Source organism: Suncus etruscus, chromosome 11, assembly GCF_024139225.1.
Source record: "Suncus etruscus isolate mSunEtr1 chromosome 11, mSunEtr1.pri.cur, whole genome shotgun sequence".
In the NCBI taxonomy this organism is placed as follows: Eukaryota; Metazoa; Chordata; class Mammalia; order Eulipotyphla; family Soricidae; genus Suncus; species Suncus etruscus.
The window spans coordinates 35,016,839-35,036,551 of record NC_064858.1 but is presented as its reverse complement, the minus strand read 5'-3'; the positions used below and the strand labels follow the sequence as shown (position 1 = coordinate 35,036,551).

General features: G+C 47.5%; 1 protein-coding gene across 1 annotated transcript; it reads left to right on the top strand.

Moving 5' to 3' along the window:
• The first annotated feature begins 3,812 nt into the window (after positions 1–3,812).
• EMP1 (epithelial membrane protein 1) lies at positions 3,813–18,979 on the top strand. The gene is made up of 5 exons (XM_049783343.1): positions 3,813–3,854; positions 15,634–15,740; positions 17,296–17,389; positions 17,491–17,631; positions 18,810–18,979. Exons 2-5 carry the CDS (start codon positions 15,663–15,665, stop codon positions 18,977–18,979), a joined length of 483 nt encoding a protein of 160 aa, XP_049639300.1. The 5' UTR covers positions 3,813–3,854; positions 15,634–15,662.
• Positions 18,980–19,713: the final 734 nt, after the last annotated feature.

The following is a 19,713-nucleotide window of genomic DNA, read 5'->3' as shown; positions in this document are numbered from 1 at the left end:
AGTTCCAACTTTGTTTTACTTAGAAAGATCCCAATTTTCTTTTTTGTTTGTTTGTTTGTTTGTTTTTGGGCCACACCTGGTGGTGCTCAGGGGTTACTCCTGGCTATCTGCTCAGAAATTGCTCCTGGCAGGCACAAGGAATCATATAGGATGTTGGGATTCCAACCACCTTTGGTCCTGAGTTGGCTACTTGCAAGGCAAACGCCCTACCACTGTGCTATCTCTCCAGCCCCAAGATCCCAATATTTCAATTCATTTACATATCAGGGACTGCTAAGATCATTCAGGTGTGAAATTCTGTTGGGCTACTCAGCTAGAGCAAAATCGAATTTAAACATTTATTCCATTTTGTTTTCTGGGGCTGAGAGGAGTTCTACCCTAAGGAAATTCTCTCCATGTTTTGTCATGAAAATTCCTCTCAATTCGTGCATTCATTGGAAGTGTTGACACTAGTTGAAAGGAGAGAATTTGTGTCATCCATGACTAAATCTTCAGAAGAGTTTTCTCATGATGTCAGGAGAGAGTCACACAGTGGTTCAGTGCAGGGGACACATTCACAAATGAGACTGTATGACGTTGTTGAGTTTAGTGGAATGAAACTCTGCTGGCTCCTTCCTTACTCACTTGTGTCCTTCCAGCTAAGGAAACAGCAGCTGGGAACAGAAAGACAGATTGCCCAGAATTGTGTGGATGAGCCGGTAGAGCTGCCTGGGGCTCAGTTTTTCTGCCTCTGGTAAACTTTTCAACCCTTTTCTTCCTGGAGTCTTAAAATGGTCTGGAGCAATACACAGCAGGTAAGGCACTTTCCTTGCAAATGGTTGACCTGAGTTTAATTCCTGGTACCCCATATGATCCCTAGAACTCTATCAGGAGTGATCCCTGAGTACAGAGCCAGGAGTAAACCCTGAACAGCAGCAAATGTGGCCCCAAAGTAAACCAAAACAAAACAAACCAAAATGGTACTGGTAGTACTGGTGGTGAGATTGGTGATGAAACATCATTGTATACTACTACTAAATAATAATATTGATCAATAATATTGATTAATAATATCACCAATAATTATTGGTGATCGTTCAGAGTAGAAAGTATTTGGGTTTAACATCAGAATCACATGCATTCAGTCAGAATCCTGCAAATTCCTTCCCAGATTTGGTAATTCAGGGTTATGTCAAGGGTTAATCACACACCTCTTGAAGCCATTGACTGGCATCCAGCTTTCAAAATATTTGCGTTACTTAATGTGGCACCACTATGTACGTGCTCACATGGCAGATTTATGAGTGTAGGCATGCTTATATGTTTTAAAAGCACATTTTCTTTGCCAACAAACACTCATTTTCTCCTCAAAGTATAGAGGAAGATGAATTTAGACCATGGGCAAGACTGTGTAGCATGTAGTTTCTGGAAGATTGGGGTGCAGGCAAACAGACCATCCCCCAGGCTCCAGGCTCATGCCCCAGCCAGTCCCCACCCCAACCTTGTAATTCCCAGGGCAGGAATCCAGAAAGACTCAGCCTAGTCCATTCTCCACTAATAACTTAGAGTTTCTGCTCTTGCCTTCATTAACCAGAGAGGGTGCAGGGGAAAGCTTCCCCCAGGGCTCCGGGCTGCTTTATAAAGAATGTGAGGAGACCACACGCTCTTCAGCATTCAGGACACTGTCCGTAAAGCCTTCCTGCTGCAGGGAGTGTGTTTGGGAGGGTGACTTTTCAGTACAGAGAGTAAAGAAGGCCAGAGAGAGGAGCCTGAAGAGCAGGAGGGGGGCATGAGGGCATTTCTGCCCTCTCTGCTTAGCTGATTCTGGAGTTCCCTCCTCCAGCCCTCTGCTGCTCAGAGATCACAGGCACCCAAGCCACCGCAGGTGTGGCTCCTGCAAAACAGGCTTTTTTATTTTTATGGTCTCAAACGAGCTATGGAACAGGGAGATGAGAGCCAAGATATCTGAGGCGGACATACTTTTGGGTCTCATTTTAGTTTTTAATGGAAATCGACTCTGTCTCAGGCTTGGGTGTTCATGCATCCATGCAGAAAATATTTTCTCCTGTTTCTTTAAAACGTTTCCCCCTTCACCCCAACCAAAGTAAAGACTCATTGCAGAAGAATGGGAAAATACAAAAACATGAGCAGAAGAAATTGCGGATCATTTGTGGTTTTGTAACCATTTGGTGACCGGTTACCAGTTCAGCCCAGATTCCATTCTTATTTTGTTCTGTTTTATTTTCTTTTGGGGAGGGGCACACCTGGCAATGCACCATATGGGATGCTGGGTATGGAACCTGGACCCCCTGTGTGTAAGGCAAGTCCCAACCTGCAGTACTTTCTCTCTGTTATTCTTATGTAGAATTGAGGAAAGAAGCGTCTCTTTGTGATCCAGTGCTCAGACTGCCAGGGACCCTGCTGCCAGGAACCATCACACTGAAAGCATCATTTGGTCACCTGCACAGCTGCCTGCATGTGGCCAGTTTGTCCTCAACCTGCTCTTACCTGTGTTCTTGGATCAATCACTTCACCTCTCAGCACTTAACTTTCTTCTTCAGTAAAATTGCTATCGCTCACATTTCTATTTGGGGGGGGCAGGGATTCCCAAGGGCATTCCTGGCAGTACTTGGCCAACAGTGTGAATAGTCAATAGTCAATAGTCAATAGTCAATAGTCAGTGCTAGAGATCAAACAGGTGTTGTGTCTTTCCCTCTGAGGTGTCTGCCTGGCCCCTAGCAATGAGGTTTCTCAAGTGCTTGGTATGTGCCAGACCCTGTTATTTGCTTCCTCTGTATATTTCTCATAGTGATGAAGTGCTTGCTATGTGCCAGGCACTGTTATTTGCTTCCTCTGTGTATTTTCTCACAGTGATACTGAGGTGGGTTCCTCGGAGCCCCTCTTTTTGCACAAGGAAACCAAGGCACAGAGAAGCTGATTTGCCTGGATGTCACACAGCAGTGATGTGCAAAACAGGGCTGGACTACTCAGTCTCTGTCTCTGATGGAAGGTGGGTGGGAGGCTTGGGTGGTCCTAGGACACTTTTTCTCTGAGTAACAGGGAAATGAGGCAGAAAGGTGGCTGGATGACCATATCTCCTGCCCGATACTAGAAACTATTGAGGACCAAGGTCCAGAGGCCAATTCCATGATCAGAGAGCAAAGTTCTCTAGGAAGCACTTATATACCTCTACCTGTGGAGTCCAGAGGTCACTTGACCCTTTGCCATCCAGCCAGCACCAGGTCTGAGCCAGGGTCATTATCGAGAACCTCATCAGACAGCCACCCCAGGTCAGTGGGGGAAGTGATGGGATAATTAATTTGATAATCCCAGCAGGCAGCAGAGCTGTCATGTGGGACCTGATGTTCAGCTAGTATTGCAGAGAGCAAGGGCCTGGCTGGAGCAGGATGAAGACTTCTGGCCATCTTACCTGGTTGAATTGGGCCAGAGAACCCTGCCTGGCCCAGGGCCCTGGTAACCAAGGCTCACTTTGGGGACAGGAGGAACAGGCTGGATAAACAGGCCTATTTGTGCCTCCTGATTACTCAGTGCAGCCCGGCTGGTCACTCCTTTTTCCACTGTGGTCGGGCGTGTGAGTCAGAGGGGCTGGTTCTCTGAATTGGTGGCTCATTCCCGGCTTCTTGAATGCCTGCCAATGTGCAGGGCGTAGCTTACTAACAATTTTTTTTTTTTTTAAAGTCAGACTGATTCATAGAAACTTCTTTAAAACACAGGGTAAAGAACCCGCCCAGTACACTCCCCAACACCCCAGCGCAGGAAATTTATAACCTCGGGACGCAGGCCCTCCCCTCACTGTACCTTCAGACCTCGGAGCAGCCGCTGCCTGCTCTTCTCTCCTGTTTCCAGATACTCAGGTAGGACAGCAGTGGGGTTGGGAGACACTTGGGGGTGTCCTTTTCTCTCTCTCCTTTGCTGGTTTTTCTCCACCCCACCCTCAACTCCATTGAGTCCTTGTTATTTGGGTTCCAAGTGATTGTGCAGGCCACTTTTTCATAAGGTTCAGAAAAATATTCTTTAATCGGTTTGTAGCTGGTTCAGTTCTCTAACTGTGGAGGGACTTTGGAAGTGAGGGGCCCCAAGTAACTTTATGGAGGCGCCACATACCTTAGACATAACAGAGACGCCCTTAGCGGCCAGATGTCTGGGCTCCGGGGCGTGAATAGTTGCTCTGCATGTTGGTTGTTTGCTGCTCTTGGCGGACTAATGTGCAGTTTATACGTGCATTTCTGTGTAGGTTTTGCAGGGCTTTTTCTGCCCCTCGGTTCATATACTTTTGTCTGAATTAAAGTAGAGTTGTCAATCAGAGAGAAAAAGGAGAGTTTGGGGATGAAAAAAAACTGTGAGAGAAAGGGGGTCTGGTGTTTTTGCTCACACTCAGAGGGAAGGTTACTGGAGGGAAGGTGGGAGTCTGGAGCCCATGTGGGTCCTGGGGATCCTGACCAAAGCCAGATGTGGTGAGTTGGGGCAGCCACATGGAAGCTGGGCTTAGAGAAGGGTGGAGTGAGGGGAACTTCATCTGTTCCTGGAAAAAACTGTGACTGGCTTTGGGTGGTGGCTCCCAGCTCAGCTCGTGAGAAGATGGGAGATGGAAGAGGGCCAGCATCTCTGCTCTTTAAAGACAGATGTGGAAGCGTCTACACAGAGGACTGGGTTGCTTGGAACTTGGATTCCCGCCCATCTGAAAGCCTGGCTATGGAGCAGCCTGAGCGTAGAGCAAGGGGCAAGCAAGGGCTGCTAGTGGCTTTGTTAGGAATTAGTTAGCATTTTGGTGAGGTGTGGCCATTTGCACACAGAGCAGTGTGTGCATTTTCCCTCCACATACACACGATGGGGAGCAGGACACGCTTCGACTTGCCTGATGAAAGCAGGATTTTCCTTTAGAAACACTGTTGCAAGGGAAGATTTTGGGGGTGATCAGCCTAAGGACTTAGTATAGACCAGGCTGCTGGTCTGCCGCCTTCTTAGGGCTGAGTCAGTCGAGGCATAGGGAGGCCTTTCATCATTCAGGGGGAGCCTGCATTTGCTGCAGATGTGTCTTCTCTTAAGATGACATGGATGGGGCCAGAGAGATAGCATGGAGGTAAGGCATTTGCCTTCCATGCAGAAGGTCGGTGGTTCAAATCCCGGCATCCCATATGGTCCCCCGAGCCTGCCAGGAGAGATTTCTGAGCATAGAGCCAGGAGTAACCCCTGAGCACTGCTGGGTGTGACCCAAAAACCCAAGAAAAAAGATGAGATGGATGTGGATTTGAGAAGATTTGGTTAAGCGGTTCCTGAAAGTATTTTCTCAATATATATATTGCCCAGGTATAAATCTTGGCTTAGTTCTGTGCAGGCTGAAGCTCACAGAAATATTTAGATCCCAGGTAGGCTGGCAGCTCAGAGGTGTGAATTGTGCAGTCTCCTGCGGAACTTGGGTGCTTTAGAAAGGACGGCGGGTCCTGACTATTCTTCCCAGTTTGGCAGCAATTTGGAAAATGCCGTTCCACTTCCCACTTTCCCTTCCTTCTTCCTCCAACAAGTAGTGAGAGGGCTGTTGAGCATGTGAGTGGGAGAGAGAAAGCACGTGTGGAGCATGAGTATATGTGCGAGTGTGTGAATGCGTCTGAGTGTCTGTGAGGGAATGTGTCTTCATGTGTGTGCGAATGTGAGTGCGTGTCTTGGAATGAGTGGAAATTTATGTGCATATTGAATGTGTGTGTGAGGGTGAATGGGGGAGTGTTTGTGTATGTGGGTGTCAGTATGTGGTTATTCGTGTATAAATGTTCTATGTGCATGTGAGTGTATGTCTCCAAGTGTGCGTGTGTGTGTGTGTGTGTGTGTGTGTGAATATCTGAAAATGTGTGTGTCTCTGTCTGTGTGTGCTTAATTTGAGCTGTTAGTCTCTGATATGACAAGTTACGGTTATCATTGTATATTGCCTCTTCTGGTTCCCACTCTCTGAAGCCCACAGTCCCACCAAGAGTCTGAGGAACAGGCGTGGGTGGAGAGCTCTTGGAAGGACTGCTGGACATCCTGTCTGGCTGCCTGCTCTGAGGACCCCCCAGATTTTACATTGTTTGATGCTGCCCCACTGTCCTGGGAGTTGGCAGAAAGCCGTCCAGAACCAGCCCAACCCATCACATCCCGGAAGCGTCTGGCTGTCTACCAGAAATCAGGGCTGAGACAACCTTCTCCAGAGTCTCAAAAACTTCCAGATGTTTCCCTCTGGTCTCAACGCCTGCTCATCATTTCTCACAGGAAGACCCAGAACTGGGCTTGTGGGGAGATGCACTAGTGCGTGGGCTCTGCAGAGATCACCAGGGGGCACTGTGAATGACTGCATTTGTAGGATGCAGAAAGAGCAAGTCAGAGACTCAGGCAAGGCCAACATAGCAAGATGGTGTCAAGCATGGTGGGACATAGACTGAGGAAGAGATGAGTAAAGGCCCAGGATCCATTCAGTTATACTCGGCTTTGGCCACGCTGCCTGTTTGTGTGTGTGGTCCTTTAGGTGTGGGTGCCTTCTCCTCACATTTTAGTGACACCCTATTGGAAGCCGTTTGCCTGGTTCATGATCAGAGGCGAATCAATCCCCTCAGCTGCAGACTGGCCTCCTGATGGAGTTACTGCTGGGTTCCTGGCTCTGAGTTTGGCCCAGACCCAGAAAGTCTGTTTGGGTTGGTTTTGTGGTATCACAACCCAATGCCTCTGGCTTCTTCTTTTTTTGGGTATGTGGGTGGGTGTTTGGATCATACCTGACAGTGCTCAGGGTTTACTAGTGGCTCTCTGTTCAAGATTCTTTCTTGGGGAATGTGGGGGGACCATAAATATGCAAGGGAACAAACCAAAATTGGCAAGTGCCCTACCCAGTGTAGTGTCATTCCAGTCCCACCTCTGACTTCCAAACTTCCACCCCTTATTGAAGAGCAAATAGCTAAAACTCAAGGAAGCTGGAGCCTGATTGTTTGCTGTGCTTATGCCTGAGGCCTGCCTGCAGCAGCCCAGATTCTCCCCTGCCTTTTCTGTCCCACAGATGTGGCTCTTTCTTGAGCTCCCACAGGACACACAGGCTGCGTCACACACTAGGGAGACATTCAGGCTTCTCAGTCACTCAGAGAGAGGGACACACCCAGTGTGTTCTGATGGTGGCTGAATCGATTCAGAACCAGAATGGCAGGTTTCCTTTGGGGCTTGGGGAGGCTGTCCTGGAACTTGGCCCACAGTCCAGCGAACCCTACTTTTATGCAGCCACTACTGCCGATCTGTCAATCTGAATAATCTCTGTGTCTTGTCACCCCTGCCAGACTTTCAGTCTTTTGAGAAGCAGTCCTAAGCTGTCACTAGTGTAGACGAGAAGTTTCAGATCTTTTCCAATATTTTCTGACTTTTTTGTTCATACTCCTCCCAATTCAGATGACCCCAAATTTCTAATGAAGAGCTTCCTTGGATCCCCAATATCCCAAACCCAAACATACTCATCATAACTCTTCAGTCCCACACTAGATAAAATTATTCCTTTTCATTTATCTGGGAGATCCCTTGGGGTTTAAGTATTAAGATACAATAACCCACTGGGAGTTCCTCATTCTTTCTTCCCCTTTCATACAAAAATCTCAGGGACTACTTTTCATAGTTTTTTTGGAAATGCCTCTTTCCTGGATCTGAATAGGACATCTCTGCTCAAAACAAGCATGGCCACTCCTGTTTTAAGAATTCCCTGGGGCTCCTGTACTGCTGGTTTAACCCGCATAGGTCTGTAGAAGACTGTTCAAGATGGTACAGCTCTAAACCCATATTTGTGAAGGCCTGTGGACCCAGAGCCTGCCTTTTCTGCTTCTTCCACTCTCAGATGTCTGAGTCCACCTCATAGAACTTTCTCCTCTGACAACCTTCCCTTTATACCTGCTCTATGGGGAATCTGAGAGCAGGGCTGTCAGCTCCCACAAGAAGTGGCTATCTGGTTAAAACACTGACAAGTGCAAGGGAGTGACCAGGGCTGGCCAAGAGGAACCTGCAGGCCTGGGAACAGACTCCACCTGGTCTGAGGTGGGTGTGGTTGCAAAGGTGTGGTGAGAGCTGAGAAAGGAGGTGCTGGGAGGAGCAGAGGGGAGGTGAGCACGTTTTTTTTTTTTGTTTTTTTTTTACTCCAGTCCTGTCTTATGAGGAATATCCACCCACCTGGCTTAGTTCAGGTCCTGGAAACAAGGCAAGGTTCTGATTTGTCCCAGTGAAGATTTGACATTGCTCAGGCCAGAGTTGGTTCTTCCATCCTTGGTGGCCATCGGAGTATTTGTGCTCTCAGGGAGGTGCTCTCACTACCAAGCTTCCATCTTTCCAGAAGAATTGGATGAGAGCTGTGAGCCAGATAGGATTTTGATACCTAGGCTGTCATTTCAAATGAACAAGACCTTTCCCAGGGCTGGAGGCAGGGGTAGAGACAGAGTTTGGACTAGTGAGAGAGTAAGCATTATATATGGGTGTTGTCTGTTTGTGTAGGTGTGTCCATGTGTGCCCAGGTATGTGTATGTGTGTCATTGTGCCTACTTGTATATTTTTGTATTCCATGTGTGCAAGTATTTCTGCATGTCTTTGTGCCGCCATGTTTGTCCATGTATATCCAAGTGTGCATTTGTCCAAGTTTGTTCATGTGTGTATATATGCATATCTATGTGTGTCAGTATATCTTTGTGTGTCCACGTGATGCATGAATGTGTCTTTGTTCACATGTGTGTTCATGTGTGGTATGTGTGCCTTGGTGTGTGTCAATGTCATGTATTTGTGTCTTTGTATGTCTATATGTATGTATCTTGGTGTGTCCACGTGTGTCTTTGTGTGTTCATTCATGACCTTATATGTCTATCTATGTTCATACACATGTCTTAGTATGTCCATCTGTGTCTTTGTGTGTCTGTTCATGTCTGTGTGCCTGGTGCATGTATGTTTGTGTAACTCAGTGTTGGTGGGTGTGGCCCAATAGAATAGGCAGGCTAGGTGGAGTGTGCTGGTAAAATCCTAGCAATATGCCCCAAAACCGCAGTGCCTGGAAGAACCCTGTGTACTGGCCAATGTCACTATTCCAGAGCACTAGCTCACTCTCCTATAAACAGAGAGCAGCAGAATGAAGGATCATTCTGAGGGCAAGTTCTAGATGTCTGCCCATCCCTTCGATGAATATTGCAGAAAGAAAACCAGATGCCAGAAGGTGGAGTCAGTTCTGGGGGCCCTTGTTCCCTTCTCCATCCTCGTGGCACAGAATGACCTCCCTGCCTCCAGGCTTTAAACTGCCTCTGAAGGGAAACGAAGGGAAAGGAGCCTCATCATCCCCTTGCATTTGGGGGGGGCCCACTGTGGCGGGTTCAAGCATGTTGCTAGCATCTCCTATGGGCCCGCCCCAGCGCCTGTGGGGCCCGCCGCACCTTGATTTTTTTCAAGCCCAGTTATTAACTTGGCAGTGGGGCCCTGTAGCTCTTGGTGCTGGCAGCCAGAGAGAAACTTGGGTCAGAAGTGGTGGGGAGGGGAGTGGAGGGTGGAAATTGGTGAGGGGAGGAGGGAGAGGAAAGGAAGGAGGGAAGAGGAAGAGAGTGAAGATGAAAAGGCAGGGAGAAGAGGCAGAAGAAGAGGACAAAGTGGGGAGAGAAAGGGGGGAAGGAGTGTATGGGGCTTGTGAGGTGCAGGGTAAGGGGAGAGGAGGGAGGGAAAAGTGGAGGGGAGAGAGGGAGTGCAGTAAGGGGTTTAGGGTGGCAAAGGACAGGAGAGGAAAGAGCAAGGAAAGGGAAACTCTGTTCTCCAGAGCAGCTGAACAAATGGGTGTGGCATGTGTGCCATGGTCTTGGCAGATGTCACTCGGAACCACCCCTGCCCCAGACACAGAGGCATTTGAGGGGTAAGAAAGGGGTGATTTTTCTTGGAAGCAATTGCAGAATGTAGGTCTGTCTTGTGGCCTCTCAAGGCCAACCTTGCTTCAGACCTAGCTCTCTCTCTTCACACACAGTACTGCTTGGTCAACCCCTTCATCCTGACTTCCACTCCTACTCTGCCTTGGCGTGCACAGGCCTCCAGAAGAGGCAGATGTGCCCTCAAGCTCTAAACATCTCCCAAGAGTAGCTGCCGAGGAGGGCAAAGTGGTCCCCTCCCTCATGGCCAAGGAGAAGTGGTCTCCTCCCCCAGCTCCAGAAAGTTCTGTTTGTGGGATTGCTGAGATTTTCTACTTCCAGAATCAGTGGCTTTCACCCCATAGCAGATGACCAGGAGGCAAGAAGGGATGGTCTTGTGGTGCGGGTTGGAGTTGGGGGTCTTTTGTCTCCACACCTTTCCCAGGGAGCCTTGAATGAGCCACCTCACCCCACTTAAGCAATATTTAGAATGAAAAGGCCACTGGATATGAAAACCTCTTGAACACAGGCCAGAAAGACTCATCCAGGTCTTCTCCTGGGCCTGCCTTTAGTTTCAGCCTGCACACACCCTCAGGGGTGCACCAGAAGGATGATTTCCTCTTCTGCTTTGGTGCCAAATAGACATGCCCTTTGCCAGCCCATGTGGTCACCAGCTGGGAACACAAACATCAAAACAAATCAGGGACAATCTCAAGAGGAGGCTAGAAAGGCCCATGTGTGTGATTCCCCCCTCCCACATAGCCTTAGAAGGACAGGCCTGCCTCAATGGCCACATAATGCTGCACCTTCATTTCCCCTCCTGCCAAGTGTCAAAGAGCGTGAGAAAGCAGTCAGCAGTGAGATGAGCATGTCCCTGATCCTATCTGTCCCCGTTGGAAAATGACAACTGAGTGGACTGAGTGACTGAGTGGACATTTCCTGTCTAGTCATTTTAGCACTACATTAGAACTTGCTGGAGATGCTGAGATCCCAGCACCTTCTGATGAATTCGAAAATGATTTCTAAGATCTGAAAGGAAGATTGTGACCAAGGGTGGAACAAAGATGAGAGAATCATGGGCAGAATCATGAGGTTGATGGATGCAACCTCAGCAGAACGCTCTGGGCTGGGAGAAAATTGTTCATAGACAAGAGCTGAAACAAGAGTGAAGATAATTCTTGGTTTGGATTTGCCATGAGTGGCATGTATGGGGGAAGAGATTTTTTATTTTATAAGTTCTTTGAACTCCAGAGATGATGCAAATTAAAGGGAGACAGAACAGTTAGATTTGTGGAAAAATTAGTACTTAGAAATTGTAGGTACTTTCTTAGTATATTCCTCCTTGAAAATACAGCAATGTATTCCAGCCTTGTATGTTCAGATATTCGTGACCCTAGGGGACATTGTCTCCCTCGCAGGTCTGTGATTTCACCCACTCACAGTGAATCAGACCTTGCAGCAGCATCCAAAGGTCCTACCCAGCTCATCCCTACCCTGCTCCTTCCTGACTCAGACCAGGACTTCCTCTGCTTCCTCTGGGCTTGCTCTCTTGTATACCTTTGTGCCGATACTGGGCCTGGGGTCATGCTTGGATAATGCCTCCCCCACCAGGAACACAGTGACAATGAGGGCAACAAGTGGCCAGGGCCTCCAGTCCTACCAGCTCCTTGGGAGCCGATTGTCCTCTAAGTCCCTGAACTGAGAGACACACTAGTAAAAGGAAGGTGACAAGGTCTCTTTTGTGACCCCACCTTTAGGGGCCCCTAAACATGACAGGCCACACCAGAGGTGTACTCCTTCAAGTCGTTTATTTTTGGGGTGTGGGATATGAGGGGAAGACAGGAAGCCAAAATAGGTCAAAGTGGATAGAAACAAGTAGATAAAGAAGTGTGGCGCTCCTATCCCTATTTCTTCTCCTTCATCAATCAGACTGCTCCAGCTATGAGCTCCAGCTACTGTCAACCTCAGAACCTTTCTGGGCTTGTCGTCCATCTTCTGTTCATTAGCAGCAGTCCAGAAGACAGAGTGGTGTCCAGTGGTGGGGCCCATTCGGGACAACAGAGATGATAGCCTGGGCAGCATTGGCAGCATGGGGAAGCAGTACGGTATGGCCTGTAGTGGGAGCAGGACAGCTTGTGTGTTGAAGCAGAAAGGACAAAAATGGAAACCCAAAGCTGTGACTTCAGGTCTCTTGCTTTTGTTTTCTCAGCAGACAGACCAACATGCCAGTGCCCTGTGCACTCCCATGAGGCAGTGTCAGGACTCCTGTATTTCTAGCATCTCCAATGTCAGGACACATACTCCAGGCACTCTCCCCAGAGCCATTGGTGGCCACTTTTATTTAACAGTGAAATGGAATCATGCTGGTGGCCTGGGTCTGTTGTTATGGGAATCCCCAGTAACTCCTGGTGACAATGACATTGCCTGGGCCTCTCCATCCTCATTGTAACCCCAAATTCAGAATTGCACTATGGCTCTTCTCCAATTTCTGACTGGGCTAGGCTGTAGAGTATGCACTGGAGGCACCCCAGAGCATTTCAGAGAGGTATGAGGGAGAGTTGAAGTGATACAGAGTCAGGAAGGTGGTGTTAGCCATGGTGGCCAAGTACTCTGGCTACTGTAAGGGTGTAAGCTGTGATAGTATGATCTGTGAGGTAAGTGCTGTGAGAGTGAGGTTTGATCAGTGAGTATGTGATCTCTGAGGGTCTGAGCTATGAAAGGGTGTGAGCTATGATAGTTTTAGCCATCCTCAGTGTCCGAGCTGCTGTGAAGATCTGTGAGGATCTCACAAAAGCTGCTATGAAAATCGCATCTACTATTATTATGTGAGTTTTTCCTGGGGATTCCAGAGGAAGTCAGAGACACCTCAGGGCTTGGCAAGTCTCCTCGAAGCAGTGCAGCGGATAAAATGGAGCGGATCCTCTGAACTGGAGCCTTTCTGCTCCCCCCACCCAATATGCAAGATTGAGGCTTGTCTGTGTCTGTAAGGGTGAGATGGAACATCTCTGGGACAGAGGGATGAACTAGCACTGTGAGACCAATTCCTCTGCTCCCTAGTGTGTCATCAGGTGACAACCTTAAAAGCAAACCCTTTTGGCATGGTGGGAAGAGGGAGAAGTTCCATTTATTGGGTGGGAATGTTGGCTTGAGTCCCGGGAAAGTCCTGTGTTTTCCATATACCGTGACACTCATTAATTGGAGATGCTGCACTCTTTCTCTTGTTGAATGGTAAGGGGGTGGAGGAGAGCCTAGGAATTGGACACAGCCGTTTGGGCTGAGAGAGCAGCTTTCTACATGTTCCATCCAACCCCTGAGCATCCACTGGGTAAAGGTCATCATGGAGAGAGACTGTGGTGAGATCTGGGCCACATGAATGAGCCAGGGTCGAGGTGCATTAGGAGGAGACTGTGAACCCTGTTATGTTGGCATTGTCTACATGGAGAATGTGAGCAAGGACTGAGGATCCAGACCCAAGTTTTAAGGGTTGCAACAGCAGCCCCAGAAGAGAGCAAATGAGTTCCCTTGGCCTCTCCGTGTGAAAGGGACAAAACTTTGAAAGTTTGCCTAGATCCCACTTATAAAGTCTCACTTGGGAGGATGATAAATCCTTCTTGACCCCTCAACCAGTTCCTACCCTTTGAAGGATGTTTGTAAAAGATACAACAAAGTCATTCTCAGCCCAAGAGGCTCCTTCTGGAACATTGGAAGTGTCTAGCAGCTAGTTCATCCCTGTTCCCTTGAGGGTCAGTGCGATTGGGGGTGCTGAAGGATGGTTAAAACAGGGCTGAGAGAGTAAGCTTTCTCCTGCTTATTCCTTGGAGTTGATTCTTTATGTCCCCCCCCCACCCCCTCAGGCAGCCAGCACTGCCCCATGAACCATGAACGAATGAAGTTGTCCTCTTTATTGCACTTGATCACTGCCTCTCAGCTTCCTGTAAGAGAGGGACATCAATCATGTGGCTCCATTTGCCCCTGAATGCCTGACGTCCAGTCTAGGTACTGGACTAGGTCTTCACAGTGTCTCCCCCCAGCCAGCATTGCCCCTTGACTTGACATAAGAGGAAAGAAATTGAAAGGTCAAGTCACTTCAGAGGATGCAAACCCCTCTGCTGTGTAATTCCAACACCTCTTTGCTGTTTGTATATGCAAGTCAAGCAGAAAATGATACAAGAATCTAGAAGGCAGCAGTGACAGATGTGAATGTGTGAGCCAGAGTGTCAATAGCAGGCACAAAGCTCCACACCCTACGCTTTGTTCGTGGTTTAGTCCATAGGTCAAAGAGACAAAGTCCTTCAGAGCAGCTGAGCTGAGCTGGAGGGTAGTGCTGAGGGTGGAAGCCAGAGCAAGGGTTACAGGAGCTCTTACCTGTTGACCTCTGCTTGAGCTGCTTGGTGTAGAGATCTTTCCAGAGCTGTGTGACTGAGGAGGTCTGAGGGTGGGAAAGAAGCAAGTGAGAGTTTGGAGTGATTCAGCCAAATTACTCACATGGATTTCTGGTGCTGTCTCAAAGTGATTCCATTAGTCAATCAGATAGGGTGGGAGCTGGTAGAGAGGCATTGCCCAGGCCAGCTGTCCAGGATATGAGAGACTTCTAGCCCTTTCCTTTACAGCCTTGCCTGGAAACTCCCCTCAGCACAGCCAAGCCTCCCTCTGCAAGGTATAGGCACCTGAACAGCCTCCCCACTGCATTCCACACTTTATCTCTAGGTTTTATGATCTATGTTCCTCCACCTCAGCCCAGAACAGAGCTGAACATGCTTAATTCCTGCACAGTCTTTAGTTATCTCCCTAGCCTCACTGCTCTCTCTTTCTTACTCTCTCTCACTTACTCTAGCTCATTCTTACTCTCTCTCACTCTCTTTTCACACCCACACAGCCACACACATACACACACACACACACTGTGATTTATACAGCTGCATAGTCCTATGTGTGAATCCTGTAGGGCTGGAAGAGATGTAAATGTCACAGCTGAGGGCATGTTTGGTGGCATGTTTGCTCAAGTTGCTCCCTCAGAAAGGCTTCCAGAGTGGTCTATTGAATTATGGGTATATTAACTATGGGTATGTTAGCTATGGGTATGTTTAGAGCACTAGCAGAGTCTGACTATGGAACCCACTTGGATCAGTAGCTCAGGAATAGTAACGCAAACCTGAAAGTTGGCAGCACTGCTCCAGGGGTCAGTCTGTTTGAATATATTTGGGTGGTTGTAATAATTGAAGGCCAAACAGCTTTATAATAATACAAACTGTGGAGCTCATGTGTTAGATCTAAGTTGGCAACAAATGAGCGGCCTCTTTTGGTGCCTGGGTATGGAGTGACACCAGGTGCCTGGATGTGGAGCAACAGCTTCCACAGAAGCACTCACTTCTGTGAAAATTGCAGTGAGAGCAGCTGATGGAAGCTTAGCCACTTAAAGGGGAAGATTGTCACACTGAGACCAGGCAAGCATAGTTATAAAAAGGCCTTTTGAAAATCATGGGCTTTCAATACACAAACAAGAAAATATAAGGAGATATCATCAAATGTTCTTTTTGTTTTATGAAACAGGTTGGATTAGATAAGTGAGTTTATACAGAGTGGAAAAGCAGAAATCTACTTCTAGTTAAGTTTTACTGTACGTTTTGGGACTAACAAAAAGTTTTCTGGGATTTATGATGGAATTGCGATGATTATGATGGGGTGCCTCCTGGTTGTAGAAGTGCCAACAAGGTGGGAAAGAGCAATCAACTTCTTGCAGCTGATCTTATCTTTTCTCTCCACTGGGTTTCTCTTCCAGAATCTGCTCACCTTCACCACAAAGCCAAGATGCTGGTCTTACTAGCTGGAATCTTCGTGGTCCACATTGCCACAGTCATCATGCTGTTCGTTAGCACCATTGCCAATGTGAGTTTTTTTTTCCACATTGATCAGTTTATTTATTCCAAAGTTATTTGCATATTTTCATAAAGTCACTGTCACTGTCTTTCCTGAATTTCTACTTTTTGTTTGTTTTGGGGACATATCCAGTAGTGTTCAGGGTATTCTCCAGGATCTGTGCTCTGGGATCACTCTTGGAGAGATCCAGTGGTGTTGGGGATGGAACCCAATCCAACCAGCCTTACCTGCTATTCTCTCTGAACCAGAACTTCCACTTTCATGTGGAAAAGGCACACAGCCTTGCACTCCCAACAATGTAGGGCTCAGAGGCTAGCTCTCAGCAGAGGCTGAAATTCCATGCGGCTTCTTGAGTCTTGAGAAGCTGTGTTAGTGGAAGTGGGGCTTGAAAGAGCATGGGGAAAGTTCCAGAGACTTTGAGAAGGGCAGGTGACAAGAAATGATGAGTGGCTTTTGACTACCCAGATGATAAATCCAAGTTCTGAGCAGAAATTAACAGTGACAATGGAGTCTTTAAGATGAATTATAAGAAATTAGCAAATGGAAACCACTGTGGTCTCTCACTGAACTGTGGGCGACTGTGCCCTCTAGTGGGTCCAATTTACTTAGCGTCTAATTTACTTTTCTCAGAAAAACTACCAAGACCAACTGTCCCCAGAGGTTCCTAAGCAATAGGCAGACAAAGCGCTAGAATCTGCTCAGGTCCCCATGATGGTTCACCAATGACTTTGAATAGGAAACTTTGGCTATCATGTGCAGTATTGAATAGGAGAATTTTTCTGACTCTGGTGGAAACAATGACCAGAGCTCACATGAAAAGACATGGCCTCAGCACTGAAGGTGTCCCAGAGAACCAAATTAGCCCTCTGTTCACCAACCCCTGGGTATTCTGAAGGTGGTTGGATAGGGCTGCTACTTACTATCAGTAGGTGCCCAGTGCTGAATATGGCACTACCATACCTTACCTCTGGCTTGGCACCCCAATGTTTTTGGGGACTTTCTGGGGACTTCACTCTTGAGACTGTATGCAGTGGCCATCAAAGTCTGATCCTCTGTGGAGTTAAAAGGGATAGTTCCAATGGTCAGGATCACAACTCTTTCCTGCTTTTCTTTTTCTTTTCTTGCCCTTTTTTCCCTCCAGTTGAATATTTCACCCTGCTTTCTCTTTCTCTTAGTCTGGCCTTCCTATGAAGTAAACTTGATGGAAAGTCAGTGCTGACTTGATCTTGAAAACCAAAGTCCTCCTTCCGGTTCTCTGTGTCTTAGCTTCTGATCCTCAACCACTCTGGTGGATGTAATTACCTCAGGTTTTGTTATGTTTCTAAACAGATGAGTGATATGAAGAGGTAATTTTTCTATGGGTACCAATTACTCAGGGGAGCCTTCAGTTCTGTCTTAGTCTGACCCTCTTTCTATCCATTGAGAGGCTGTGCCATCTTTGTAGCTGACTATGGCATCTAGTTTTGGTCCTGGTGAGAACAAATCTGCCTCTTTCCTTTTATTTCAAAAGATAACATTTAAAATAAATATTTTTTGGCAACATTTTCTCTGCCTTTGGTTTCAGGTGTGGGTGGTCTCGGACTATGGAAGCTCATCTGTAGGTCTTTGGAAAAACTGTACCGATGGCAACTGTGTATCTCTAATGTATGCCGATCAAGGTATGTACACATTTTGTTTTCTGTGCTTGGGAAGTGTGTGTGCAGGAAACCACCTTGCCTGTAGTTCTAATGCCCTTGATTTCCTCATTCTGTTTCCACAGATTCCCTCAAAGCTGTGCAGGCCTTCATGATCCTCTCCATCATCTTCTCCGTTGTCTCTCTCCTGATTTTTGTGTTCCAGCTCTTTACAATGGAGAAAGGAAACCGCTTCTTCCTTTCAGGGGCCACCATGCTTGTGTGTTGTGAGTATCTGTGGGTCAGACTCCAGAGGGATTTGGGTCACTACCTAGTTCAGGTCCTTCTGCCCATGGCTGCTTATCTTTATTTTTATGGGTTTGTTTTTATTTTGGGCCACACCCAGCAGAGCTGAGAGGTTACCATGGCTTAACACTGAGGAATCACTCCTGAATAGTTTAAGGATCTGTGGTGCCAGGGATAGAACCTGGATTGGCCATGAGCAAGGAAAATAACCCCCCTTCTGTACTATCACTCTGGCTCTGATTTTCTTTTTGAGATTCTCTGGTGCTTTTTGGAATCAGAACCCTCATTGATTGTTTGAATCAGGATGCTCCAGGACTTCTCCACAGCAATCCACAGATATTTCAAGAGGGTGGCAGGGCAGAAACTCATCTCTTCAGACACAGTCATTATTGCCACTTTTAATCTTTTTGTCATCTTTCCAAATGCAGAGATTTTAGGGTTCCCTGAGTGTTCTTTGTCACTGGGTCCCCTGCTATCCCATGCTGGGTTTTAGATAACAAAGCTGGGCAGTTCAAAGGCAGCTCCTCAGACCAATAAAGATGTGAAAGCCACAACTCTGCGACGTAGCTCTCACATCTCACAGGATCATTACTCTTGGTTTGGGACATAGTGACCAATCCAGTGTTTGGGACCCAACCAATTGTCTGATTTCATTTTCTCCTGGCCAAGGAGACAAGTCATATTTTTAATAGCATCAAGTCTTTCTGCTGTTTTCTTTTAGTTTTATTTATTTGTTTGTTTGTTGATTTTTGTCATACCTGGCAGTGCTCAGGGTTTTCTCCTAGCTTTGCACTCACTGCTCATTCCTGGTAGTACTGGGAAAACCATATAGGATGCTAGGAATCAAGTCTGGGTTAGCCATGTATAAGGAAAGCACTGTACAGATTGTACTATCTCTTCAGTCCCTATTTATTATTTTTGAGCCACATATAGCAGTACTCAGCTTGTTTCCAGGGGTGCTCAGGAATCACCCAGTGCCAGGGATCAAAGGCAGGTCTCCTAAAAAATATATAAAGCAGGTGCTCTGGACTGTTGTTCTACTTCTCCAATAACAATTTTTTGTAGTTTTAGTTAAAACAACAACAAAAACAAAATAAAAAAACAAAAACAGAAGAACCGACATTACATGCAAACCCTCACTATTCACTTCTCCCTTTAGGGCTATGCATCCTGGTTGGGGCGTCCATCTATACCAACAAGTACGCCTACAGAAACAACAACCCCACTTACACGAGTAGCCACCATGGCTATTGCTTCATTCTCACCTGGATCTGCTTCTGCTTCAGCTTCATCATCGGCATCCTCTACCTGGTCCTGCGGAAGAAATGAGGCGGCCCTGAGGCTGGGCTGGGTGGGGGGTGGGGTGGGGAGAGGCAGCCGTGGAATCTGGGAGGGAGTTAGAAGTTGCTGTTGGTGCAGATCAACCTTAGAGAGGGTGGGGGGAGGGAGAGGGGGGAGACTGAGACCTAAACCACTCCAGAGGAGTCCCCTACCTGAGCCCTTGTCCTTGGTTCCAGGAAGGTGGTAGCCTGAGAATATTTCTCCTGCCACTAGGGTGGGCTTCCTCTGTCCACTGCTCCATGCACTGCTCTGGGCCCTCTTTTATAAAGCAGCTTCACTGCTGGTTCCACTTCTGAGGGCAGGTCCTGGTCCTCACATTCAGGTCCTAGACCTGCTGCCCCCCCCAGGTGAAGACCATGGTACAAGTTCCAACAGTGGGTTTGGACTCACTCTGCTAAGTCCCTGAAGCTACCCCACCCATCTAGCCTCCTACTAAACATCAGTTTGGATGAGAGGGAGGGCTTTGGTCTGCGAGCTGTTGCCTCTTTAGAACTGGAAAGTGGCTCTGAGTTTAGTGGTATTGGTGAAAAATAGAGAAGGAAGAGTCGAGGCCATTAGGCCAAGTGGGTGGGTTAGTCAGACTAGCAATAGCTCCTTTCAGAATGGTGGAAGATCAGAACCCAGACTAGACCTCATCTAGCTATCTTATCTGGAGACCTCTTGCTATGGACTTTGCTAGACCTCTTGCTTACAGCTAAGGCAGCTAGCTCTTGGGGCTTCTG